Raw genomic sequence first — 25,633 nt, 5'->3', positions numbered from 1 at the left:
CCTAATACAATACTATTATCTATTGGTAGATACCCATGAAATCACTTATGAATAAGTAATAAGTAATGAGAATAAATAGAGTTGAACTAGATGCAGATCAACTTACGTGTTGTGAAACACGTACCTTACCTGGTACCCAGAAATAGCCATGTACATACATACATACATACATACATATATGCGCAGCCACGACGACGCGTACAACCATTCCTAGTTATGTGCCTATAATTATGTAACTACATAGACTACCTAGCCATAAGTGGTGTTTCAAATGTAAATCCTGATGTCGTCAGCTTTTAGGTACCGAGGTTCAGCTATGAAACATCTTGGAACAATATTTGTTTATAATAGTTGGGTACTACGTAAGTGAACTCCATAACTAGATGATTAATAGCAAAGGTAGTCTGGTTGCTCTGTAAGCGATGTATCCATCGAAAGATTGCCTGCGCCAGTCCCAACTACCAAAAAAAAAGAGAAAAAAGAAAAGAAAAGTAAACAATATGATGTCGTCGCTAGGTTCGTGTTCGTAAAATCTTCATGCTCCACTTTCCATACTCCGATCCTCGGTAGACCAGCTCGCTTCAATAGTAATATATATTATATATATATATATATAGGGAGAAAGGGAAAGGGAAAGAAGAGGGAAAAAGTCTCTGGTCCGACTCCGACTCGAGAGTCTGAAGCCTAGAGAGTGACGCTCTCTAGATCACGCGTGACAACCGACATTTGAGCTCGTTTCGCCGCCTCCGCCACGAGTTTGAGGTCCTGCAAGAACGGCGTGGTTGCAGTTGGCCCGCCCATCCCATTGATCTTATGGGGATACGCTGCGGCTATGGCAGAGGGAGCGATAACACCGGGAGCTTGCACTGTCTTGGCTTGTGCTTGATGGTTTTGATGATGATAATGATGCTGCTGGTGATAATGATGATAAACTGTCTGATGCTGTCCGCCCATCATCTGTGGGCCATCGTTCTTTGAGGTTGTTGAAGCCAGTGAACCAGACGTTTGGTCGGTGTTGTCGGTATTATGGGATGATGTTGTTGATGTGGAAATCACTGGATTGGACGGGTTCAGCGATCGCAGGTTATAGGTAGTTCTCAGGTTTCGATCCATCGTGTAGGGTGCAAAGCGAAAGGGACTTGGCAAGGGCCGACGTGAAGCGTAGATAAGGCCAAACGATATGTATATGGCCTGACACAGGTGGAGCACCCTGGTGGAAGTAGGTCCAGAGGAGTAATTACTTCACGATAACTACTCTTCCCCGCACTAGATCGACTTGTCAAGGCCGGATGACGAAGAGACAGCACCACCAAGGGCGTGACGTGGACGGAGGATAGAAGTAAGGATGAAGAGGAGTAAGAGCGATGTCTCAAGCTAACGGCTCGTGGGGTTGAGACCCAGGGCTCTGTAGTAGATGACGTGTGGAGAGGGGAAACTCTCGTCGTTCACCCGATAAATGATGGAAAGTTGAGATACAAAAACGAGAAAATATCAGAGGGGATAACGCTCAATAAAATATTACACTGACTGAGGACACTCAACAAGACCAGCTGTTGATAAGGCTGGCGCTTATCCCCGGAAGGTGGTACAAAGAAAGGCCAGGCAAGATGAGAGAGGAAGCATGGGGGGGCTAAACAGAGGGGCCAATAATTACCTGCATGTATATCTCTCTGTACGGTAAACCGTCTCACCCCGCAGCCCCAGACCGATTTAGCGGGTATATGACCGTTTTGGTATTGTACGGAGCACTACTCCGTAAGAGGGCAAGCCTCGGTTCGGAACGCCAACGCGGAAGTCATGTGATCTATATCATGTGACATGGGTTTTTTTTATCGAAGTACGCTAGACCGTTTATGGAAGAAAATCCCCCCTTCCCCCACCACAATCGGATGGAGAAGGAATTCATGAGATTATTGGGAGAAGAATTGTTCGGCCAGATTGCTTTGATTATTGCTCAAGAGTATGGCAAACCTGGATGACGACAGCCGGGTGGAAGACCTCGCGGTGGGAGGTCTGTTCGAAGACCCAGAAGGCTTCTATCAGCCAGAGCAGGAGCCAACTTTTGCAGAGCACCAAATGCTCGATGGCCACGTCGTCCGCGTGCGCCTGGTGGGCAGCCACCCTCTTTACGTACGGAACCGCTCATGATCCAGTCGCGTTGAAGTGTCTCTTTTTTTGTTTTGTTTGTTTGCTTGGAAAGGTAGTGAACACCTCGACTGACCGACTCTGGAGGCCAATCTCTTATGGAACGCCGGCCGGACAAGCGCCCACTACCTCGAGGAGAGAGCCGCTGGACTGCTACACGGGAAGGATGTGCTGGAAGTCGGAGCGGCTGCGGGTGTTCCCAGCATTGTCTGTGCTGTCAAGGGCGCCCGCACAGTCGTGATGACCGACTATCCGGACCCGGAGCTCGTGGAGAACATGCGCTACAACGCCTCGCTAGCCACGTCTTCCATCCCCGAATCCTCCACTCTCCACGTCGATGGCTATAAATGGGGGAACCCGGTGGACGGTCTCCTCTCGTACTTGCCGGCAGGTTCTACGGGGTTCGATGTGCTGATCCTGGCGGACGTGGTCTATGCCCATCGTGAGCATGGCAATCTGGTCAAGACCATGCAGCAGACGCTCAAGAAGTCTCCCGACTCGCTCGCCCTGGTGATCTTTACACCGTATGAGCCGTGGCTGCTGCCCAAGACAGAGAAATTCTTCCCCTTGGCCGAAGAAGGAGGGTTTACAGTGACCAAAATCTTTGAGAAGTTAATGGACCAAGTCCTATTTGAAGAGGACCCTGGTGTACGTTTGCTATCTTTCATTGTTTCCAGGAGAGGTCCGCTAATCCATTTCTACCTGTTATAGGATGAGAGACTGCGAAGAACTGTCTTCGGTTACGAACTTCGATGGGCCCCGGAACACCTGTAGAGGAGGAACTACAAAGTTGGATAGAGAAAAGCTTCTGATATTAGCGACATATATCAACAGTTATGAGATCAAGACAGTACAAAGATTACTTTCGTACAATAGTGCAATAGATTAATTTTATCTTGTCTTCTTTTTCTATCTGCTTATCGGCCACGCCCCACCAACCCCGCGATGTGAAAAAAGTTGCCTCTGACAAGCATTTGTTTCGACCTTGAGTATTGTTATCCACAATGCCGGTAAGTCTTTCATATTTTTATTTTACTAAGAGGATCTCTGATCGGGGTTGAATCCAGCTCGTTGTTTTAACCGGATACCCCTGCTCTGGGCTTTCGTACCGCGCCAAACAGCTCGCGGAGCTGTTCGAAAAGGCTCAAGACGAATTCTTCGCCTCTTCACCGGAGACGTCGAGAGTCCGCTATAAGATTCACATTGTTGCATCACATGACTCATCATCGTATCCGCGCACTGTCTACGATAATGCTCGGACGGAGAAGGAGGCTCGTGGTGTTGCCTCGTCGCGGGCCAAGCGGGCGCTGGGTCGAGACAGCATTGTGATCCTCGATGGAATGAACTATATCAAAGGTTTTAGATACCAGCTGTGGTGTGATGCCAAGGCATTAGGAACAGCATCTTGCACGGTATATTATTTTAAGCAAAGGGGTTAATATCCAATGCTAACATTTAAAGGTTCACGTTGGTACACCGGTCGACCAGTGCGTTGCGAATAACGAAGCCCGACTGCAACGAGATCAACGGAGTAAAGAGGCAGATGAGACTTGCACATCAGAACAAAAAGATCTTGAACCCGCATACCCTCCCGAGCTTCTCAACAACCTCATCTTCCGATACGAGGAACCCAGCATGCACAGCCGCTGGGACAAGCCTCTATTCACCGTCCCCTGGGCAGATGCAGAACCGCCCGTCGGCGATATCTGGACGGCACTGACAGGACTACCGCTATCCTCTACACCTCTCGGGCCCGCCGACGAGAACAGCCTCGTTTCGAAGCTGACATCCTCCCTTGCATCGTCAACGCTCACCTCCGACACGGCGAGCACAACCACAACCACGGCGGCTCGGCGACCGGGACTGTCGCGCCCAAAGATCAAACCACACGTCTCGACCGCCCTCCCCGCAGCCATCAACTCAGACACACTATACTCGTATGAGAAGCGCACGTCTGCCATCGTGGCGGCCATCCGCAGCTTCACGCAGGCCCACCCCTCCGCCGAGGCGGCCCTGGCGCAATCCTCAGACGGATCGCGCATCACGATCCCCGTCTCCGAGGCATCGGAGCCGGTGGTCGTCCCCGCCCATGTCGCCATGAGCACCCCCACAGACGACCTCGCCGGCGCCGGGGGGGTGCTCGCCTTGCCGCGTCTGCAGAGACTGCGAAGACAATGGATCGGGCTTAACAGGGCGTATATCGGCCAGGCAGGCAAATCGAACTATGCTCTCGATCAAGTGGGCGATGCATTTGTACGGTTTTTGAACGCGGAAATAGACACGACACATACTTAACAATTGATAAATCATTCATATATACACTACTAAACCATGTTCATAAAAAAAAAGATCAAAAGCTTAATAAGAAAAAATTATGCCCTCCGCTGAATATCCGCCTCAGCCCCCCTCTGCCTCGTCTTCCCCTCATCATGAACATCCCTCCACTTCTGCTCCTCTTCACGATCTCCCACGATCGCCGCACCAACGGATCCCAACGCCCCAGCCGCCCGATCAGTAACCCCCCCGCTCCAGTCTTTAAGCTGGCCGCGTGCCTCTTGCTCCTTTCCCGCGGCGTTCTGCTCTTGTCCCGCGCGGCGCAGGCTGTCGTTGCCAATCAGGTTGCCCAGGCTTTCTTTGGCAGAACCCACGGTCTGGTCCCATTGTCCGGTTGATCGGTTCGGGTCGTCTGTTGCGGTCGCGCCCGTGTTAGGGTCGACTGTTACGGGGCCGAGTTTGGCGGTCGTGTGTGAGGCGGTTTGTTCGGCTTTGCCTTGTTCGTGGGTTGCGGCGCCGGCAGTCTTCAATTCGTTAGCTTATAAAACATTCCTTCATTATCTGTACAAAATATATTTGTTTACCTCTTGAGAAGAGTTGCCTGTTACAGACCCGATGATGCGCTGCGCGTAGCCGGTTCCCTGGTCGATGTACGACTTGAGGGTGGAAGAGTTGTCGGTGGCAGTGCTGTCGGACATGGTGGTAGATTGATAGATATAATTGATGAGTTGTGAATTAGATGTGTTGATTTTATAATGCTTGAATGCTCTGTTAATCTATTCTTCTGGCTGTTCTGTTCGTTTATATACTACTTTGTACGGAGTAGTTCTTCACTGTATGACATCATATCGTGATGTCAGTGGGTCACGTGACAAGATCTTATACTTCCAAGATTGATAGCATCAATCAAGGAGATGGCGTCATTGTAGATCAAGATCAAGGACTTACGTAGGGGGCTACTGGAGTAGCATGTGAGATTTCACTGCAAGTGTGATGCTACTGTTAGCCATAATTGATGTAATGGTCTAGTCTATGCACATGCTAATCAAAGTCTTCGTAACGCTAAACCGCCATAAGCAGAAAAAAAAAAAAAAGAAAAAAAAGAAGCAAAGAAAGAAAGAGGAGTAAACAGGTCCAGGAACTACCAATGGCAAATGCCACCCTCGCTGTCATCCACATTCCACGTGCCCGCGAGACCGACCACTTCCAGGTGGCCGTCGGCGTGTTCGCCCAGCTTGCTCAACGAGGCAAACGCGGGCTTGCCCGGCCCGTTGGTCAACAAACGCTTGGCCCAGCTGTTGATGGCGGGTTCTCCCGTTTCGTCGCGCGCCTGCTTCAAAAACGGGATCAGCGCGGTCCCGCCGGTGCCCCTTAGTTTCTTGTTGCCTCCCGCCTTGCTACTGCTGCTGCTGCTATCCCCGTGGTGGACGGTCGCCAGGTTCATGGCTCCCGGGCGGTTCATCGACAAGCCGTTGCTGACGGAGGATGACTGCGACCGAGCCTCCCGGGACTTGACAACAATATACCGGGAGACGATCTGGATGTGTTTGTCTCGCAGGTTCCGCAGCATGGCCAGACAGGCATCGTAGGCGATGCACAGCACCCGATCCGACTGGTGGCTCTTGACGTAGGCTTGAATGTTGGCGACAGAGTTGACATGCTCCAGGAAGCGCCGATGAGGGCCAGGCATGTACTCGCGCATCTCGTGGATGAAATTGTGGCGAGGCTGGCTGGACGGCACTGCCGTGTCGCTCTTCGTCACGCCAGTAGGCCGATGGTCGACGCCCAGCACAATGTCAAAGAACTGGATGAGAGAGCTTTGGGCATTGCTTCCACCTCCGTACTGACGATACTCGGTCTTCTTTCCAGTGCCGTCGTCGTAGAGAAGGCCATTGGGTAGACCTGCGTCGGCCATATTTTTGCTGCCTGCCAGGTAGGGTCGGATGCGGTGATAGAAGACATGGGGATCGCAGTTCTCGTAGACGCGTTGGAAGAGATCGCAGACGTCGTCGATCACCTCTGCCAGGGCCTGCAGGCACTTGGTCACGACTTCGCTGTTGCCAGCGCGAGCTGCAGCAATAGCCTGCAGCATTAGGGGGATCGAGGGGGCCCCGCGGGACTCAATGGCCACTGAGACGAGGTAGAACCAGTGTTCATCCAGAGATCCAGTGAAGGTGTTGATAGACGCCAGATTTTCCAGGGTGTCAGCGGGCTCATCCGGGAAGATTGGCTTGTAATTCCACAGACAGACCGAGGCGTAGGTCGCGACAGGCGGCACTTCGAGATGTTCACAGACCTGTAACAGGGGGGTAGTGATCTGGGGGGGGATGACCTAATAAAGTCTTAATAAATATGGACTAATCTAGCAGGCAAGATGAAAGTCAAGTACACAAACATACCTCCTCAGGCCTGTCGCCACCCCAAACATACCCGTGAAGGATGAACGTCAGAACAACATATGCTCTTCTCCACTCGTTCTCGTTGTACAGGTATGAGGTTGAGAGAACCGGGAGCCGGTCAACGGTGCTGCGGATTCTCTTGCTGAGCAGGAGGGCCTGCAAATTCGACACTATGGCCTCCCACTTGGCGTAGTAAGGATCCGGAAGAGCAACCAGCGGTAGCTCGGAGGGGAGAAACCCATGATCTGGGGAGATCCCGTAGTCTGCAAGAACTGGAATTGGAGGAAGCATGGCAAGGCCCTAGGAAAAGAAAAGGGGAATCTGGTAGGAAGAGGAGAGAAGTGAAAGGGTAAATAGGACGAGAAAAAGCACAATGACTTGTCCTGGCCGCTCACGTGCTCTCCCTGACGTTTCCCCTCAAAAGTTTGGAAGGAGGCAAAATCTCTAACAAAGAGGGCAATAAAGTTTCCCCAGTCTTGCCTCGGAACTGAAGACCGACAGAGTATCAGATGATGATAAGAGGCAAGATCTGAGAACTCTCAGGAGACAGATGTCAAAGACAGACTGGGGGATGAGACGCCACGCTCAAATACACCCAGCTAGGATTAATAATGACCAAGACCGTCCGGAGAGTGACGGAAGTCGGTTAAAGACAGCTTCTAATGAAGGAACGGAGTTAATTATGCCTAGGTACATGGCATTGCTGACCAGGATGAGAGGGATTATTCATGTATCGAATCATTATGTTTAAGCTCCCAGGTAACAATAGATAGTACTGACTAGTTAGTTATCCTGTGAATGACAATTTACTAATATCAACAGTCATCAAGCACATCATCTCAATAACCGATGGAAAATTCTGTCATTGAGTATCCTGCTCCGATTCACATCCGAGGGATCCTTTAGTACCTTAGGTAAGTACCTGGGTAAGTACCTACTCCGTACAGAAATCTCCCAAACGACCATGGATAGAATGTGACTTGAGTTCTGCTAAGGTTAGAAATTGGGTACGAAATAGTCAGCGCGAACACAGCAAAGTCACATTAATAAGGCAGTCCAGCCATATAACACCCAACTAGAGATGATACGCACTAGCCTGATAACAGTCTAGCCACTTTGATTAGTAAGGTACTACTCCGTACCACTAGCCTCTTTTGCGTTAGTGACACGCCACCTCCCACGATCAACGCACGACCCACAGACGCTAGTCCCTTAGCGTGGGTGCTAGAGAATGACGCGGAACAGGCCTTGCCCCCCTTCACCGGTCACCGGAGGGGGCATCGGCCGTACTCGAAGCCTCGGAGGGGGAATTTCGCCAACACCCAGTCCGCCCCATGCGCACGGCAGTGATGCGCAAGGAACTGCTTCAACGTCTGGGGCACCGCACCGCCCGTTGCTCAGTTTATTCTGACTTCACTCTACATGGTGGGCTTCGGTATATCCTTTAAGGACATGGAATTATAATATAAAAAAAAAGAAAAGAAAAATAAGAAATGCGATGGATGATGTGATCGTTTCTAGGTCTGGTCAAGAGATGACTAAGACTAGTGGCCTACTTTTATTTGGGTCGCACTGTGGTCAGTAGTACAGAGTACGGAGTATAGAGTACTCGGTACTTACTAACTATGTACTCTGTACTCCGTCCTACTATCATCACTTTAGAGTACAATGGATATTTAAGAATTAATATATGCGTATGACTACCATCAACTACATGAATAATACTAGTAATACACAACGCCGAACCAAAACAACCCGAAGCTGCCAGACCGGACCAAGGCCCAGTCCGCGCCGGAAACCAACGGGGAAATCATTCCACATAATAATGAACCGCTGCAACACCAGATTAAGGTATAGAGAAAGGAGGCCATCAGGAAAGGGCCAATGGAAAGAAAAACTTAGTGCTGGCTCCATTCGATGGTGTTCAGATCAATACCCTCCTGGACCAACTCCCAGAGAGGGCTCAGCTCGCGCAGGAAGTCGACCCGCTCGCGCACCGCCTTGAGGACGTAGTCGATTTCTTCTTCGGTGGTGAAGCGTCCAATGCCGAAGCGGATGCTGCTGTGCGCGTTCTCGTCGCTGTTGCCAAGAGCCCGCAGGACATAACTCGGCTCCAACGAGGCCGAGGTACAGGCGCTGCCGGAAGACAACGCAATGTCCTTCAGAGCCATCAGGAGCGATTCGCCTTCAATGTACGCAAAGGAGACGTTGACACAGCCGGGATAGTGGCGATCAGGGTCGCCGTTCAGATTCGTGTGCTCCATGGACAAAAGGCCGTCCATCAAGCGCTTCGCAAGACGGTTGACGTAATTCGAATCGTACTGCAGGTAGACGCAATTAGCATTGCTTCATTAGATAACCACAGATCTCATCAAGAAAGAAAAGACAACATTCGTCAGCCGATTCATTACCCCTGCGTTAACTTCAGGGACATGGGAACATGCTTAAAAAGCATGCAGCTACCCCCATTGACTCTTCAGATATTACGATTTTATGCAAATAATCCTTATCGGCATTCTGATGAAAAAAAAAAAAAAAAAAAAAAAAAAGAATGGAAAGGAGAAAAAGTTGAATGTGAAAATACGAACCTCCATATCTTGGTAGGCGAGGCGGCAAGCCTCGCCAAAGCCAACAACCAGGTGAGGAGCCAGGGTACCACTGCGCAGACCTCGCTCCTGGCCACCTCCAGTGATGAGGGGCTCAAGACGGACCCTGGGCCTTCTGCGCACATAGCAAGCGCCGATACCCTTGGGGCCGTAGATCTTGTGGCTCGAGATGGACATCAAGTCGATGTTGGACTTGTTGACATCAAGAGGGATCTTTCCGACTGCCTGCGCAGCATCGGTGTGGAAGAAGATCTTCTTCGAGCGGCAGAGCTTGCCAATCTCGTCAAGAGGCTGGATCACGCCAATCTCGTTGTTGACGGCCATGACACTGACCAAGGCCGTGTCGGGACGAATGGCTGCCTCCAGATCCTCCATGCGGATCAAGCCATTGCTCTGCACGGGGAGATAGGTGACCTCGAAACCCTCATCCTGAAGATGCCTGCAGCTGTCCAAAACACACTTGTGTTCCGTCTGGGTGGTGATGACATGCTTCTTCTTGCCCGAGCGGCCAAAGAAGCGCGCCACGCCCTTGATGCTCATGTTATTACTCTCGGTCGCGCCGCTGGTGAAGATGATTTCCTTGGGGTCGGCACCGATGAGCTTGGCGATGTGCTCTCGCGCCTCCTCGACGGCTTTCTCCGATTCCCAGCCGTAGGCGTGCGTTCGGGAGTGGGGGTTGCCGTAGATGCCGGTCAGGTAAGGAAGCATGGCATCCAAGACGCGGGGGTCGAGCGGAGTAGTCGCCTGCATGTCGAGATAGATGGGGCGGGTGCCTTGGTCCATCACCGTGGCCTGCTTGAGGATGCCGGCCGACGGACTCATCGAGGCATCGCCCGTCACGGCCGAGCCGGGCAGCTTGACATTCGCCGGCTGGATGCCCGTCTTATCCACAAATGCCTTCTGCTCTTCCTTGATGACCGTGTCCACTTTTACCTGAGCATTTGCAGCCTTGGTCTCGGACACGTAGAACCGCCGGGCAGCAGATACCCGAGGGAAAGCCGGAGTCAGGGAGAAGTGCTGCGGTGACGACAGGCGCCGGGCGTAGGCACGCGATGCCTGTCTCCAGACCGAAGCTCCAACGCTGGACATTCTGACCTCACAAAAAGGATGGGTGTTGGGGGAGTTGAGAGGGCAGAGCTTGAATCTGACTTGCACCTGCCTGGGCTGGGAAAAGTTGAGGTCACCGGGCGGCAAATTGTCAGCACCGACACGCTAAACCAGATTCAGCTTATCTCCGCGGACCGTCCTGTTGGAGTAAGAGAATCTCGGACTTTAAACAGTATGAGATGTTTCTACAGCAAGTAGATTTATTTTAATAGAATTTATACAGTATGACTGAGAATCAATAAAAATTTTAAAAAAAATTTAAAATTCTTTTTTTAAAAAAAAACAGCTTGGCGTATGGCAGCTCAATCAGACTAAACTACATGCTATCAGATACCTAGGTAGATACTCCGATTCCGACTCCGACTCCATCTATCCCCTGTCCTGGACCAGCCCGGCATTTCGTTACTTACGTAATCCAATATTTTCTTGGGCGTACAACTGTCGTAGCTAACTGCTGACTACCTACCTAGTTAACTACCTAGTTATAACTACCTAACTACCTGTCTTCTGCAGACTGCCGTTTGCCGGAATAGAAGATATATTAGGTCTTATCTTCCTCAGGATCAAGACACATCTTTTCCTTTCTTTCGGTCTTAACCCCCGTTCTTGGTGGATACTACATAGCTATGAAGACCGAAGAAAAGCTTTTTGTTGTCAATTTTACAGATGCCATGCCTGTGGGAACAGTTTCGATGGGAACGAGTACAGTTAATATGAAGTAAGGGAGGCGGTTACTCGGTTTATCAAGGGTCACGGAGGGTTCATGGAGGGTTCACGGAGTGTCCCGGATAGCGTCCCCGTCGGTGGCTTGTCCCGGTATTATCACGAACTGTAGTTGCTCTACCTAGGTATGGTTAAATAAACAATTACTAGTACCTGATATTTAGAGTGACTATTATCTATCAAGTAGGTAGTTACCTATAGCCTTGCAGTGCCTGTACTACTTACTACTTACTACTAGGGAAAAATTGTATGCCTAAACCCCCAAGCCCTGGACCTAAATGATTGGCTCTGCGCCACGTTTGCCGTCACTGTCGTCACCAAGCGAGTCGCTTGAAGAGCCTGCAGCTGTCATAAGTGAGCAGCTGCAAAAACAACCAACAAAGAGGATAAAGATATATATATATTGGCTGTAGAAATCAGTGTCATCTAAATCTTCATTTATTTACCCCCCTTTGCCTTGTATCTCGGCGTGTGGAAGCAAATGGACTGCTCAGCCACATGATCGAAGTGTTTATGTCATAGGCTAAGGTACGCCGCTCATCATCTGCTTTGGGAGGAAACCCACTCACTACTAAACTTCAGCACGAGACGAATCTGGGCAACACTGCCCCCCGTACAAAACCTGCAGCCTGCCCTCCCCTCCCCCCCCTCTTCCATCGCCATCTCCTAAGAAAAAACACTGCTACCTACGCATTGAACCCGACTTCTTCTTCCCTTCTGCTGTCTTTTCCCACCGTCTCACCCAGTCCCACCGTGTTCCGCTTCGTTCCAACTCTTCCGCCGGCAGCTGACCGCCGCGGGGTAATCCGGAAATGAGTCTCAAAGGCTTTCAGAAGAGCATTGTTCGTGCTCCCCAGCAGTTCAAGGCACGGTTTAATATCGGAGAACATACCAAGGATGCCGTGTATATGGATGCGGAGCGGCGGTTCCAAGAGCTCGAGAAGGAAACCAAGAAGCTGCACGATGAATCGAAAAAATACTTTGACGCCATCAATGGTAGCTATAGTTCCGGCGTTCTGGCGTTTTCTATGTCTAGGAAAAGTTGAATGCTGATGATGTTTTAGGTATGCTGAATCACCAGATCGAGTTCTCCAAGGCGATGACGGAGCTGTACAAGCCCATCTCCGGCCGGGCCTCCGACCCCAGCACATACACCATCGAAGGCAATCCGGAGGGGATCCGGGCATGCGAGGAGTACGAATCGATTGTCCGCGATCTGCAAGAGTCGCTGTCGCCCGAGCTGGAGATGATCGAAACCCGGGTGATCAGCCCGGCGGATCAACTGCTCGAGGTGATCAAGATCATCCGCAAGGTGGCCGTCAAACGCGACCATAAGAAGCTGGACTACGACCGGCACCGAAACTCGTTGAAAAAGCTGCAGGACAAGAAGGACAAGTCGCTCAAGGACGAAAAGGCCCTGTACAAGGCGGAAAACGATCTGGAGCAAGCGACCCTGGATTACAACACGTACAACGACCTGCTCAAGGAGGAGCTTCCCAAGCTCTTCGCCCTCGAGGCCGAGTTCATCCGCCCGCTTTTCCAATCCTTCTACTACATGCAGCTCAACGTCTTCTACACGTTACACGAGCGGATGCAGGGCATCAACATCGGCTATTTCGACCTGACCCTGGACGTCGAGGAGGCCTACGAGAAGAAACGCGGAGACGTCAAAGAGCGCACCGAGGAATTAACCATTGTCCATTTCAAAGCCACCGGCGGCCGTAAGCCCGGCTCCAAGCTCGCACCCCCGGGCAGCAGCAAGGACCGCCTACTCACGCACGGCCGGACCAGCTCCCTAACCTCGCGGCCGGGCTCCGAGAGCGAAACCGCCCCGCCCCCCTACTCGTCCGCCGGGCAGGATGCCCTGATCGCTCGCTCCAACAGCGCCGCCGCGGCCAAGAGCAAACCGGCGCCTCCGCCTCCGAAGCCCAAGCCCTCGCGGTTCAGCGCCCAGGTCGAAACAGTCACGGCTCTGTACGACTATGAAGCACAGGCCCACGGCGACCTCAGCTTCTCGGCGGGCGAAGTCATCGAGATCATCCAGCGCACAGATAACCAGAACGAATGGTGGACTGGCCGTGTGGATGGTAGAGAAGGACAGTTTCCAGGTAAGTTTTTTTTTTTTTTTTTTTTCTAAAAAGTGTTGATGTTTATACAAACCGTAAACTAATGATATTACAGCAAACTACGTCCAACTGAATTAATGTATCTTTTTTTTTTTGTTTCTTATCTGCTTATACATTCTTATCCACTCGCTTCTCATCTATCCATAGCCAGGAGTTTTCGGGCTTGCATGCAGCTGTTGATCTCCTAGAGCAGTAATGGCGAGTTCTTGCTCTCCGAATGGTTGCCTCGATTCTTCCTTTGGGCTGTTTATTTATTTATTTTTACTCGGATAGAGGGACATTTATTCTTCATTCACTTCACTTCGTGGCATTTGTATATATTCTATTCATATTGATCTTTTCAACAGTTTGAAGGATTTAATCTCATCACAAATGGACAATGATGTAAACATACATACAGAAGTGTACTAGGTATATATATATACCTTACTGATGACTCTGGTAGAGACTCTAGTATAGGTACCAGTGATACCTCTGTCGACATGCTTCCTTGGCTACTGGATCTGAAACAGCAACAGATCTCGTTGAATGATAAAGTTGTGATTAAATATTGAGCAGGTGTGAAATAGAGTAGAGATTTTTCATTCTCTTTAACTAGGTGCTTGCCCTATGCTATAGAGTTACATACTGGTTTCTTGCCCATCTGCTACCTGGGTAGCCCCCGGATTCTTAACGCTCTTCCATTCCACAAAAAGACCTCCTACGATCGAAGCACAGACGACAGCCAGCGCGACGATAAAGACAGAACGGATCGAGTCGTTGTAGGCAGCTAGAACAGGCGGGAGGTCTTGCGCGGCAACCTTATCTCTGAGGTCAGTGGCACCGGAACCAAGGACAACCTGGACGACATCGACACCCTGCAGGGATAGCGAAGATAAATCCCCGATGAGCCTGTTGGTGAAGACGTTCTCTCCAACAGAGAGGAAGAGGCTGCCCCCCAGCGACTGCATGAACATCAGCAGGGCGATCCCTGTGGGGACATCCTGGCGCGGGAGGACGGTCTGCGCCGCCACGTTTGGCTGTTGCATACCGACTCCCAGGCCGAGACCGTATAGAACCTGATACCCGAGCCACTTTGGAAGGTTTGTTGTGGGGGTGAAGGTGGTGATCAGACCGATACCCACGGCGGAGAGGATGGTGCCCAGGAGGAGAAACGGGGTGTAGTAGCCTAGTTTAGAGACGAGAATACCCGCCAAGATGGAACCCAGGACCAAGGACAGGACAAGGGGTAGGTTCATGAGGCCCGATTTCATGGCGCTGACGCCCTTGATGGCCTGGAACCAGATGGGCAGGTAATAGACCATCAGCATCATAGAGGCCCCGACGCACAGCGAGTACAACATGGCGGGCGGGATGCTACGCTGCATGACGATGCGCGGCGGCACAGTCGCCTGCTCCTGGCGCTGGATTTGGAGGGCGATAAACGCGAGGGTCAGCACACCGAACAACACGAACAGCGAGATGATGCGGCCGTTGTTCCACGCGTACTTGGAGCCACCCCATTCGAGGGCGAGCAGCAGGCAGACGATGCCCGGGAAGAAGCACAGGTTGCCCAGGGGGTCGAGCAGCCAGATGCGCTCGCGCAGCGTCTTTGCCGGGCTCGGGTTCGGCGGCTGGGTCGTCCTGAGGATGAGCATGATGACAGCGACGGCCACCGCGCCGATCGGCAGGTTGACGTAGAAGCACCAGCGCCACGAGACTCGGTCGGTGAAGGCGCCGCCGAGCAACGGGGCGACGACGGACGAGATGCCGAACATGGCGCCAAGGAAACCCGTGTACATGGGCCGCTTGTGTAACGGGACGCTGTCGACGATAATCACGACGGCGCCGGAGAAGATGCCCGCGGCGCCCAGGCCGGCCACCGCGCGGCCAACGATGAAAATCGTCGAGCTAGGGGCCGCGCCGCACACGGCCGACCCGACCTCGAAGATCGCGATCGCAGCCAGGAAGACCCATTTCGGCGGGTAGAAGGTGTACACGCGCCCGAACAGCAGCTGGAACGTGCAGTACGTCAGCAGGTAGCTGCTGCCGTACCAGGCCACGTCGTCGAGGGAGTTGAAGTGGTCGGTAATGCGGGGGGTCGCTGTCGCAATGATTGTGCGGTCCTAGATAGATATCAGAAAAAGTTCATCGAAATGAGACGGTCTAGAGCCATACCAACGCCACGAGAAACACGGCCAGGTCCAAAGCAATGATGATGGAGACCAAAGAGAGTCCAGACGGATATACCTGGTCAGGCCTCGAGTCTGGAACACCATCTGGCCCATCTAGGGATGTATCTGTCCTGCTGTTTGTTGTATCCTTCACTTGTTTTCCCTCCATGGTCATCCTGTGCCAAGCGTCTGTCTGTTGCCTCGTTTGCCTGCCAGCAAGGGGTGTTCATCCACCCTCGGACACGCCGTAGAATGCCCCATCTTCGGTGTGAGCGTTTCTGGGATTTTATCTGTGAGGAATGCACTCTCCAACAGGGGAGGTGGAGGGGACATTCATTCTGGAAGGTGTAGAATTGCTCGGAGGGTCCGAGAAGGTTTCGGTGCCGAAGAGGCAGCAACACCTCCGAGCTGCCTTAAATATCAGGCAGAAAGAGAAAACGACGGGACGGCATCATATTGAAACAATGATGATATTATTAAATGTTCTATATACTTAGGTAACTAGTTACTCCGTAACTCCTGTCCAGTATCTATATATAAATAGTGGTGACTCCCCCCAATGCCCGTTTATGTTTTCCTTTTTTTGCCCCCCCCGTCCCCTTTCCCTCTCTGTCTCTCTCTCTGTTTAAAGATTACACAGCACCGGACGACTGTGGTAATTACACCCACGCATCAAGGCCTCCTCCACCTGTCCCCTGGATGCCTTCAGCCATCTCCGTCTCGGAGTCCCATCTCGGTTGTACAAGGTCCGCCCCCCACTTGCCCTCTGGGAACCCCACAGAGCTCGGTATTCTTTGTAGGTGAAATAGAGGGCCTCCCCCTCTGCATAACCCGCGAGGATGACGGCGTTGGGATCCCCCCGACAGCATGAACATCTGCCTTGTTGAGCTTCATCTGTCGGGGTGTGTTTGTGTTGGTGTTGGGGCTCCGAGGCGACACCCCGGGCGATGGCATTGAGGAGGAAATGTCGTTCACGAACGTACAGTGACTCAAAGAGGCGGTCGAGGAGCGAGGCGTGTTGCAGGCGGGTATGGAGGGGGACGCTCTCGTCTGTGCAGCGGCGGCCGCTGTCGAGATAGAGGCGGCCGAAGGTGTCGAGGGCGACGAAGCCCGTGTAATCGCGGTGGGTGACGAGAGAGTCACCCATGGGGGAGATCAGAGGCTGCAGGCCGGAAGCTAGTGAGGCAAGGGCGGGTATGAGCTCACTTAGGCTAAGGGAGGAGATTGTCTCGACCTTGGCCTCGAGGGATTGATCCATTATTGCTGTCATTCGTGCTGTAAGGCTTCTTTTTTCTGGGGGGGGGTTGGTTTTGTCGTCGTAAGAGGAAGTACGGAGCATGGAGTACAGAGTACGGAGTACCTGTCTGTAGGTTGTTCACCGTTGGAAAGCAATTTATGCGGGGGGACTTAGGTCAGCATGCATACGTATACTGGTCCGTCTAGTTACGGTGTACCAGCAACTATTTAGGTATCTGCCTCCTGATTAGTTAGGCACGCAGGCGTCAGTGAACAAATATTGGATTTTAGTATGCTTTGGAGATCCATGAATGACCTGGCTAGCCGACGGGTGGATCGGAAATCCATAGCTGAGTTGTCTGCCCGGGGATATTAATAGATTTAAACTGGATCTATCGACTTCAGGTAAATCCCGGTGGCGTTGAGGTGCCTGCTGAAGAAGAAGAAGATGTGAGCTGTACGGAGAACGGAGTAGACTGCCTGAGCACCCACAGGCCACCAGATGGCAGATTTAACCCTAATGCCGTGCCCTAATTTCCATTTTGGATGATTTCTAGTCCAACCAATCAGAATTCTAGAAAACAAGTTTCGAGGCAGTGCCATGATTGACCATGGAACACGAAGTCATCATTAAGAACTTACCTACGCGGTTGAGAATGTTTCTTTCCTTTCCTTTCCTTTTTTTTTTTTTGAAGTTATCTTGTTAATCATTACTATTACCTCATGAATCATTAGTTGGTCAATAGCAGACCTAACTAGTTGATTCTCCTATTCCTCAGTAAAATTGCTTGGTGAAATAGGTTAATTTTTACCGAGCGGCGGAGTAGGGAGTAGTAATAGGGAGTATGGACTCGGAATGGGGATCCTCTATATGATTAATCAAAAAGGACACATAAGAAGTCTATACTTTCGGTATATGCAGGTAGTAGTGGGATAGTACGGAGTAGTACGGAGTAGATGATACATACCAAATATATTCTATAAGTATTTAATCTATCTATCCTTGTAAACCCAGGATAAGGCACCGTCTCATCCGAGCATGCCACACGCGGAGAGAAAAGGAGAAGAGCGAAAGAGCTTGCGCACAGCCTCATTACGCCCGACCCCACGCTTGCCCAGCTCGTGTTTTCTGGGATCCATCCATCTCGGATATATTGCCGTCCATTGTTCTCGATTGCCCCTATCCATGTTCTATTGGTACGACAAATGGTAATGGTGCCCGAGAGAGCGGGGAGTGCAGTCAGCTTCTGTCAGATGATCCCGTCGTGGCAAGCCGCAACCTGTCCAGTCAGTGCCTTTATACTCTCGTAGACTGTATGTAGTAGTATATAGTTACCTCATAGTTAGTAAGGACTCCGTAGTTAAACCTGGTACAGAGTACTTCGGAGGTACCTAGGTAGTAGGTACTCCGTACTCCGTGCAATTAACTACTGCGCCATCCATGCTAGCCAGAGCTTAGCCAGTTAGTACCAGGGTCTGGCTGGTCAACCGCTCTTGCTTTCGGTCGCTTCCAGCGGAATTAACGCTTCCCTTCAGACACTGCGCGATTTTCCCCCTCGGACGATCGGCCTCAGGTGTTACCGTGTTCCAAAAAACAGCTCACGTGTCTCCCAACTTCCTGGTGGTTAACGCAGAAACCGTACGGTAATGCCGTTGAAATCGACCGACCGACCGACCGACCCTGTAGCGTAGTATCAACAAACATTCCTAGATAGATAGACATCCTACAATGTTGTGGTTGCCGTCATCGCATTCGAGAAGGCATCTGGAAATCTGGAAGGGCCGCGGGCACCTCACGTGGGCTGTGAGCCGGTGCAGTGTGCAGTGTGTAGTGTGCAGTGCCATGACGTCGCGAGGCTGGGTTCAAGCTGTTGCCCGGCAGCCTCAGCGAGGAATGGATAGACAGGGCACACTGGCACACCCACCAACGGCTTACTCCGTCCAGATGTCTCAGGAAGAGCCTACTGCCAAGGGTACTTAGTAAGTTATTTGTTTGTGCAGAAAGATTGGAACGGACCCTTGATGACCTAGGTCTCCATCGACCCCATTCCTAAGAGTTAAATCCAAGCTCAGCCTTGCTATAGACTCCACTCTGGAGGATTAGTTCAGCATCTCTTCCTTGTATGCAGTGGTAGTATTGGTTAGGTAGCTCTTGGTAGAGGTGGTAGTAAAGGTAGGAGGAGTAGTGGTGGTGGTGGTTCACTAACGTTAGTACGACATGGTTTCGGTGGTGTTAGTCGTTTGTCTCTTTGGATTCCATCCGTCTATTTAATTCCCGTCTCCCGTCCCATCCCATCCCATCCCATCCCATCCCCTCCTTCTTCCAGACGTTACAGCTGGATTCCATTCCATCGTTTGTTTCGAGGCCTTTAAACTCGTCGACCTTGCCTTTATCGCATACTCTGAACTCCTGCAAACTATATATACTTACCAACCCTCAACCATGTCTACCAACGATGCGTTGCCCGATGTCAACGGCAAGGCGCCCGTGACGGTGCCGAACCTCCATCGAGAAAACGGCCTGGTCAACGTCCAGCCTGCGCGGATCAACGATCTGCAGCCCAGATACGCGACGACTATCAAGCACGACAGCGAGAGCCCAGATGCCCACAGCTGGTATTCTAGTTTCAGTGAGTAGACCAGCAAAGATATCCCCAAGAAGCGCTGAGTACTGATTTCTGACTTCCCATAGTTCATAACCTTGGTGAATGTATTGGCTGTCTCGGTGCCATCCCCTGCTGTATCTGCTGCCCGAACCCGTTCAAGCCTGTTGCTCAGGGTGAGGTTGGTCTGGTGACCAAGTTTGGTCGGTGAGTAGTCATCAGCTTCGATACCTATCAACTACACTATCAAGTAGACTAATCTTTCTCTCTTTTTCTCAGGTTTGAACGCGCCGTAGACCCTGGTCTCGTAAAGGTGAACCCGCTCAGCGAGCGCCTCAAGACCGTTGATGTCAAGATCCAGATCGTCGAAGTGCCGCGCCAGGTCTGCATGACCAAGGATAACGTCACCCTCAACTTGACCTCGGTCATCTACTATCAGATCATCTCCCCGCACAAGGCTGCCTTTGGTATCTCCAACATCCGCCAGGCTCTCGTTGAGCGCACGCAGACCACCCTGCGCCACGTGATCGGCGCCCGCGTCTTGCAGGATGTCATCGAACGACGCGAGGAGATTGCCCAGTCGACCTCGGAGATCATCGAAGAGGTCGCCGCCGGATGGGGCGTCCAGGTCGAGTCCATGCTTATCAAGGACATCATCTTCAGCGACGACCTGCAGGACTCGCTCTCTATGGCTGCCCAGTCTAAGCGGATCGGTGAAAGCAAGGTTATCGCAGCGCGTGCCGAAGTCGAATCCGCCAAGTTGATGCGTCAGGTAGGTTCCCCTCATTCATGGAAAAAAAAAAACCTCCCCCAGAGCGAGCACAGGGCTGACTATCTTTCCAGGCCGCCGATATTCTGTCTTCCGCCCCCGCCATGCAGATCCGCTACCTGGAGGCAATGCAGTCGATGGCCAAGACGGCCAACAGCAAGGTCATCTTCCTGCCAGCCATCAACCAGACCGTCCAGCAGCAGCTGGCGGCCGCTGAAAACGCCGGCGAAGGCCCTAGCAAGTACGGCCCGGTGTCTACCGACGACGACGGGTTCCAACGTGCGATCAACGCTCGCATCATCGAGAACATCTAAACGGCTTGCCCGTTCTCTGCTTCTTCTTGCCCTGCGGTTCCGTTCTTGCAGATAATGAATCTTACACATATTTCCCACCCTGTCCTTACGAGATGGACAATTTGCTCTATTTTAATTCTGTTGTTTGCTGTTGTTGCTGTTTTCCTGCTTTCCGAGTGCGATACCCACCTTCGTTTAATGACTTGGCTGACTGTCCACGTGTTATGTACCAGATTGATTAATGATACTTGTTTAATGATAGAATTCTGTATACCTGTACTGGTAGTACTCCGTAGTCGAGTAGAAAACACTCGATATCAACATCCCACAGTAATGAGTAAATCTGATCATGACATGAATATGCTATTAATTGATTCATTATATCGGTATATGCATATTACATACAGCATGCGACAGACGGCATAACTTCATAAGATAAAGTGACAGACATAGACCCGACGATGACGTTCGCAGGCCAAGGTACCTAATGTAGGACAGTACAGCATCTCGGCTCCACTGTTGCGTGTTCCTGCCTGGTTCCGTCTCTCTGTACTGTCTCCGTCTCTCTGTCTCTCTGTACTGTGTCTATTTTTCTCTTCTCTTGGTCCTGTCTCGCAGTTCCGTCACCCCAGCACCAGCTCGTAGACAATTATCAGGGTATTAACTATTATCAACGGAACTACACAATTAGCAGAGTTGAAAATAACACCTTGCCAAAAATAAGTAAAAACCAATGCTTACTCCTCATTAATGTCCTCACACTCGCAATCAAATTGATGATCTTGGCCTTGACGCTGGTTGCATCGCCGGATCCAAACGACGGGTCGTACGTGGTCGAGCTGAGGTTGATGCGCGCCAGGAAGCGGTCTTCGGAAAGAACGGCGATCGCGTTGATCAGCAGGACGGAAACGTAGAAAAGACTGCCTAGGAAGAGCATGGTAGAGACGATGAATATACTCCGTACCTGGAGATAGTACTGGGTAACTATCCCAAGTCTAGAACTGGGCAGTTGAGGAAGGAGTGTTAAGATGAAGGCGGTGAGAGGGGCGTTACTCCAAGCCACGAGTGTTAACTGTTTACTTGCTTTCTTGTTCGTCTTATTTCCTTAAAAAGAAAAAAAAAGCCTTGTTTGAATAATTAAGATGGACTTCTCCAATCCCTCGTTCGATCCAGCCGACTTCCTCAACGAAAACCTTCCCCCGTTAACCCTCGCGTCGACGCAACCACATGCCTCTCGCGCGCCCGGGGCGGTGCCTCTGGCCGAGCTCTCGACGCAGATCCAGTCGCTTCTCGCGCAGATCAATGCACAGAACGTACGATTATCGAATAACCTCACCCAGTTGACGGATGAGATCTTGCGCAGCGGGAGTCGGCTGGCGTACGAGGTTGAGGTGCTCCGGGGGGAAACCATTGGGTTGTCGGATACGTTGGCTGAAGCGTTGCATGCGGATATCGAGAGATTCGTTCCTGGTCATCACGGTTCGATAGAGTCTAAGGAGGATTCCAGTGAAGATACTGCAAAAGAAGATACTACAAGAGAAGAGTCTACAAAAGAAGAGTCTACAGAGTCTACGTCGTCTATACACGATCCCGACTTTATCGTCAAGGTGCGCACGCTGAACCAAGTCCGCGCCCGACTAGAAGAGGTGGTGCACACGTTTGGCGAGGCAATGGAATGGCCGCTCCCGCCGTCAGAGATGTCGCTGGCCTCGTCGTTCATCTCGGTGTCTGCGCCGGAGCCCGTTGTCGGTGCGGACGGCAGCCATAATACCCTGGAGGAAAAGGGCCAGGCGAAGCTGCAGGCCTTTCACGACGAGATCACAGCACTCCTGGATGCCCATGGCCATGGCCATGGGCATGCCGGCGGGGACGACGGTGGACAAGATGCCGCGGTAGACGCCGCCGCACGACGCATCGAAGCCCTGCGCGTCCTGGCGACCGTATGGAAAGGCACAGCAGAGGAAAAGGCACGCACACGCTTTCTCGACGGCTTGGCACGGCTGGTTGATGACCGGCGGAAAGCATTGGAGAAGGAGAGGAACCAGGCCGCGCGTGACCGCGACGCATCACTGCGGGAATCGACGACGCTGCGGGGTTCAAACAGCGCTCGAGGGCGCTCATCAATGGATCAGAGCCGTGAGGGCGAAAGCACGACGAGTGGATTACTCCGCAATCTGCAGCGTTTACGAGACGAGATTTATCTAGAGTGATACTACAAAGTCCCTACCACTTATGAGAGAGGTGGTTATTAGTGACCATGCTAAATGTACAGTGTACTACATACGGAGCATATTCTGGTAAGGTATATAGTGCTTATACATGTATTGACCAATATGATTTAAAGTAGTGAAACACGTTGGCTTCACGGACGAAAGCGTTGGTGCGGCGAGACCTGGCGATGACGCGGCTTTTTATCGGTAGGAGTATGGAATACGCCATGTGTACGTACCACACGTACCACGGTGTTTGAGTCTTATTCAGGATCTTATTCAGGATCGAACTGTGTATTTATTTGGAGTAGGAGAAGAATAACCTATGTAGTACATATGTAGGAGTACTGCAAAATGTACATCATCAATGGTAGCGGCAGGTGAAACAACTGTACAACATTATAATAATCTACCTGAGAATACCACTAGTCAAGTATCAATATCTACCTAGTTATAGCTGAATCTCCGTACTCAAAATTAACTATTCAATCAAATACTTAGTAGTAGTAGTGTAATCATCCCGTCGTATTAATGCCAGGTATCTAGGTAGTATTTCTGCTCCACCTCCAACGTATATCTTTCTCTCGGGTCCACCCTTCAAACGACCTCCGTCACTGCCATCGAGCTCGCCTTGTTTTGGCTGCCGGACAGGAATCCTCATGTCGGACTGCGTTTTCTCTCCTGATATCGACGGCGACCCGACCAAACACCTCCTCTAGTGGTGATTTCCTCCCCATCGTCAGCGCCCTGACCTGACCTGTCTCTTGGTGGTCGGAGATGTGCATATCCCTCGCCTCCCTCTTGGCCATCGCTTGATATTTCCCCGCCTCGACTCGTCACAGATATACTGAATATCGCTCTACTACATATGGCCTCTTCCGGTTCCAAGCTGCCCTCGTGGGAGCAGCAGCGCTCGCTGCAGTCGGCGGCGTCGACCGCAATGCGACAGGTGTTCCTGCACCGGCCGCGAACCCTGCGGGCCAAGATCATCTACCTGGCGGCCTTTGCTTTCTTTTTCTACATTCTCCTGTCCGCTCGGTTATTTAATACTGTATGATACATTCGTTGCTTTTTTTTTCGGGGGTTTCATCGCTGACTGCATGTAGCGACCGATACCCGACTTCTGGTCCATATTCCCCTCCTATCATGACGCCGCAAAACGACCAGAGGACTCGCCGATTCTGCGCCCCAAGAACCCTGTGATATTCGCAAATGGAACGATTCCGAGCAGTCTGCAGAAGGAAAATCCCTCTTTCCACGTTCTCCTGCCCGCGACGGACAAGAGCCCCGGTCTATGCAGGGCGCTCGCCTCGGCCATGATCCTGAACTACCCCCCGCCGACGCTGGTTAATTATCGGAAGCAACTGGCCGAGGGGTCTACCCCGTACGACTACATGGTGGACCGGATTACAAGCGTCTACAACTATCTGAACTCGGCGTCACACATGCGCGATGAAGACTTTGTGCTTATTACTGATGGCGTCGATGTTTTCTTCCAGCTGCCGCCGGAGATTATGATCGGGCGCTTCCAGAACCTGCTGCGCGAGAACAACCTCAAGCTGCGGAAGAAGTACGGCTTCGGGGCCGTCGCCCGTGGAGACTCCGACCAGGTGGATTGGGTACAGAAGTACTCGCAGCGCGTGCTCTTCGGTGCGAGCAAGGCTTGCTTCCCTAATCTCACGCATGACGCCGGCTGCTCCTCCGTCCCCGAGTCGACGCTTCCGCCGGACGTGTACGGCTGGGAGACCGATACCGATTCTGATGGGCATCTGAATCGCCCGCGCTTCTTAAACCCGGGCGCGGTTATCGGTCAGGTAGCGGACCTGAAACTCATTTATGCCCAGATGCTCGAGATAGTCAGCCGGCGTCGCAACCGGATGGGCGACTTCCTGGCGCTCACGCAGATGTACGGACGCCAGGAGTACGTGCGCGAACTCGAGCGGCGGCGCACAACCAACAGCTTCATGCAGTGGGTGTACCGCACCCTTGGCATCTCTGATGAGGCGCACATGACGGGGATCACGACGAATCTCCAAGCCGGCCGGCGCTACGAGTTCGGCATTGGAGTGGACTTTGAGTCCCGCGTCTTCTTCAACATGCAGCAGTCCGAGGACGACATCGAGTGGCTCCAGTACAACAACATCTCCAAGACCTCCATGGTGCAGATGGAACACAAGGTGCCTCGGGAGCACCGGCTGCTCCTACCCCGTGATCTCGCCTCTGGTTTTGAAAGCCCCTTTACCCTCCCGCAATACATCAAGGACGTCCCGCTAAAACCGCCCTACAACGGCACTGTCGACGCGCTGCCAGATCCCAGACAGTACTCCTGGCACAACTTCCCGCTGATGACCAACATCCACTCGGGCGCCGTTCCGCCACTCATCCATCTCAACAACCACAAAGAACAGTCGCTGAAAGACGACTGGTGGGAAAGCATGTGGTACCAACCATGGGGGCGGGCCCTCCTGCGCAAATACATCCGTTTTCCGCGCGGCCGAGTCGACGCACACGCCTCATCCCTCGGCGGCCAGGACTGGTGGGACATGCGCGGCGGCCGCGGCGGCGTCTGGACCAACACGGGTGAATGGATCGACTTCTCCGACCTGTGCACGGGCTTTGAGCGCGACCTCTTCAGCGACGATCTTGGCACCTGGGGCCAGGAGGACGGCGGCGAGTTCGAAAAGCCCATTTATAACCAATGGGGGAACAAGATCAAGGGCAAGGGCCCCGAGAACAGAGATGATCTCAAGGAGTAGAAATTTCTTTTGCCTTTCGAAGCAAACCTTTCTGCTGTCGAGCGAATCTTCGTTCACCTGCTACTACTGTACATCCTAAAATTTTTTTGCCCTTGGCCCGGTTTGGAGTTTTGGAGTCTTATGGCCACCGCCATAACTATACCACCTGCTGATACGTGTACATAACGATTTATATAGAAGAAGAACATTGTTTCAAAGGATTCTATAGCCTTAATTCAAGATAGTAATGTACA

General features: G+C 51.8%; 12 protein-coding genes across 12 annotated transcripts; 6 read left to right on the top strand and 6 right to left on the bottom strand.

Moving 5' to 3' along the window:
• Positions 1–350: 350 nt before the first annotated feature.
• Positions 351–1,593, bottom strand: ASPZODRAFT_135170 (hypothetical protein). Its single transcript, XM_022723720.1, has one exon. The coding sequence runs from the start codon at positions 1,111–1,113 to the stop codon at positions 685–687; it is 429 nt and encodes a 142-aa protein (XP_022578869.1). The 5' UTR covers positions 1,114–1,593; the 3' UTR covers positions 351–684.
• Positions 1,594–1,962: 369 nt separating this feature from the next.
• On the top strand, positions 1,963–2,919 carry ASPZODRAFT_72127 (hypothetical protein; the record flags this gene model as incomplete). The annotated part of the gene is made up of 3 exons (XM_022729809.1): positions 1,963–2,130; positions 2,233–2,793; positions 2,857–2,919. 3 exons carry the CDS (start codon positions 1,963–1,965, stop codon positions 2,917–2,919), a joined length of 792 nt encoding a protein of 263 aa, XP_022578868.1.
• Positions 2,920–3,149: 230 nt separating this feature from the next.
• ASPZODRAFT_144932 (hypothetical protein) lies at positions 3,150–4,440 on the top strand (the record flags this gene model as incomplete). Its single annotated transcript, XM_022725056.1, has 3 exons — positions 3,150–3,155; positions 3,213–3,557; positions 3,607–4,440. 3 exons carry the CDS (start codon positions 3,150–3,152, stop codon positions 4,438–4,440), a joined length of 1,185 nt encoding a protein of 394 aa, XP_022578867.1.
• A 77-nt stretch (positions 4,441–4,517) lies between these two features.
• Positions 4,518–7,109, bottom strand: ASPZODRAFT_153814 (hypothetical protein; the record flags this gene model as incomplete). The annotated part of the gene is made up of 5 exons (XM_022726022.1): positions 4,518–4,943; positions 5,004–5,106; positions 5,664–5,805; positions 5,827–6,751; positions 6,819–7,109. 5 exons carry the CDS (start codon positions 7,107–7,109, stop codon positions 4,518–4,520), a joined length of 1,887 nt encoding a protein of 628 aa, XP_022578866.1.
• A 1,374-nt stretch (positions 7,110–8,483) lies between these two features.
• On the bottom strand, positions 8,484–10,685 carry ASPZODRAFT_160966 (hypothetical protein). Its single transcript, XM_022726494.1, has 2 exons — positions 9,407–10,685; positions 8,484–9,139 (listed from the first exon to the last, which is right to left on the bottom strand). The coding sequence occupies exons 1-2, from the start codon at positions 10,511–10,513 to the stop codon at positions 8,717–8,719; spliced, it is 1,530 nt and encodes a 509-aa protein (XP_022578865.1). The 5' UTR covers positions 10,514–10,685; the 3' UTR covers positions 8,484–8,716.
• A 1,256-nt stretch (positions 10,686–11,941) lies between these two features.
• On the top strand, positions 11,942–13,774 carry ASPZODRAFT_101372 (hypothetical protein). Its single transcript, XM_022720785.1, has 3 exons — positions 11,942–12,250; positions 12,319–13,362; positions 13,436–13,774. The coding sequence occupies exons 1-3, from the start codon at positions 12,067–12,069 to the stop codon at positions 13,456–13,458; spliced, it is 1,251 nt and encodes a 416-aa protein (XP_022578864.1). The 5' UTR covers positions 11,942–12,066; the 3' UTR covers positions 13,459–13,774.
• Positions 13,775–14,000: 226 nt separating this feature from the next.
• ASPZODRAFT_101369 (hypothetical protein) lies at positions 14,001–15,866 on the bottom strand (the record flags this gene model as incomplete). Its single annotated transcript, XM_022720784.1, has 2 exons — positions 15,538–15,866; positions 14,001–15,485 (listed from the first exon to the last, which is right to left on the bottom strand). The coding sequence occupies exons 1-2, from the start codon at positions 15,706–15,708 to the stop codon at positions 14,001–14,003; spliced, it is 1,656 nt and encodes a 551-aa protein (XP_022578863.1). The 5' UTR covers positions 15,709–15,866.
• Positions 15,867–16,158: 292 nt separating this feature from the next.
• On the bottom strand, positions 16,159–16,791 carry ASPZODRAFT_144926 (hypothetical protein; the record flags this gene model as incomplete). Its single annotated transcript, XM_022725055.1, has 1 exon — positions 16,159–16,791. The coding sequence occupies one exon, from the start codon at positions 16,789–16,791 to the stop codon at positions 16,159–16,161; it is 633 nt and encodes a 210-aa protein (XP_022578862.1).
• A 2,289-nt stretch (positions 16,792–19,080) lies between these two features.
• ASPZODRAFT_135163 (hypothetical protein) lies at positions 19,081–20,642 on the top strand. Its single transcript, XM_022723719.1, has 4 exons — positions 19,081–19,399; positions 19,462–19,579; positions 19,652–20,144; positions 20,216–20,642. The coding sequence occupies exons 1-4, from the start codon at positions 19,213–19,215 to the stop codon at positions 20,453–20,455; spliced, it is 1,038 nt and encodes a 345-aa protein (XP_022578861.1). The 5' UTR covers positions 19,081–19,212; the 3' UTR covers positions 20,456–20,642.
• Positions 20,643–21,013: 371 nt separating this feature from the next.
• ASPZODRAFT_135162 (hypothetical protein) lies at positions 21,014–21,472 on the bottom strand. The gene is made up of 2 exons (XM_022723718.1): positions 21,176–21,472; positions 21,014–21,113 (listed from the first exon to the last, which is right to left on the bottom strand). Exons 1-2 carry the CDS (start codon positions 21,369–21,371, stop codon positions 21,058–21,060), a joined length of 252 nt encoding a protein of 83 aa, XP_022578860.1. The 5' UTR covers positions 21,372–21,472; the 3' UTR covers positions 21,014–21,057.
• A 104-nt stretch (positions 21,473–21,576) lies between these two features.
• Positions 21,577–22,644, top strand: ASPZODRAFT_153809 (hypothetical protein; the record flags this gene model as incomplete). Its single annotated transcript, XM_022726021.1, has 2 exons — positions 21,577–22,297; positions 22,331–22,644. 2 exons carry the CDS (start codon positions 21,577–21,579, stop codon positions 22,642–22,644), a joined length of 1,035 nt encoding a protein of 344 aa, XP_022578859.1.
• Positions 22,645–23,254: 610 nt separating this feature from the next.
• ASPZODRAFT_121643 (hypothetical protein) lies at positions 23,255–25,599 on the top strand. Its single transcript, XM_022721297.1, has 2 exons — positions 23,255–23,695; positions 23,751–25,599. The coding sequence occupies exons 1-2, from the start codon at positions 23,513–23,515 to the stop codon at positions 25,398–25,400; spliced, it is 1,833 nt and encodes a 610-aa protein (XP_022578858.1). The 5' UTR covers positions 23,255–23,512; the 3' UTR covers positions 25,401–25,599.
• Positions 25,600–25,633: the final 34 nt, after the last annotated feature.

The sequence above is a fragment of the Penicilliopsis zonata genome, assembly GCF_001890105.1.
Source record: "Penicilliopsis zonata CBS 506.65 unplaced genomic scaffold ASPZOscaffold_14, whole genome shotgun sequence".
Taxonomy (NCBI): domain Eukaryota; kingdom Fungi; phylum Ascomycota; class Eurotiomycetes; order Eurotiales; family Aspergillaceae; genus Penicilliopsis; species Penicilliopsis zonata.
Note: the sequence above shows the minus strand (reverse complement) of the source record. Positions and strands in the feature narration are given on the sequence as shown.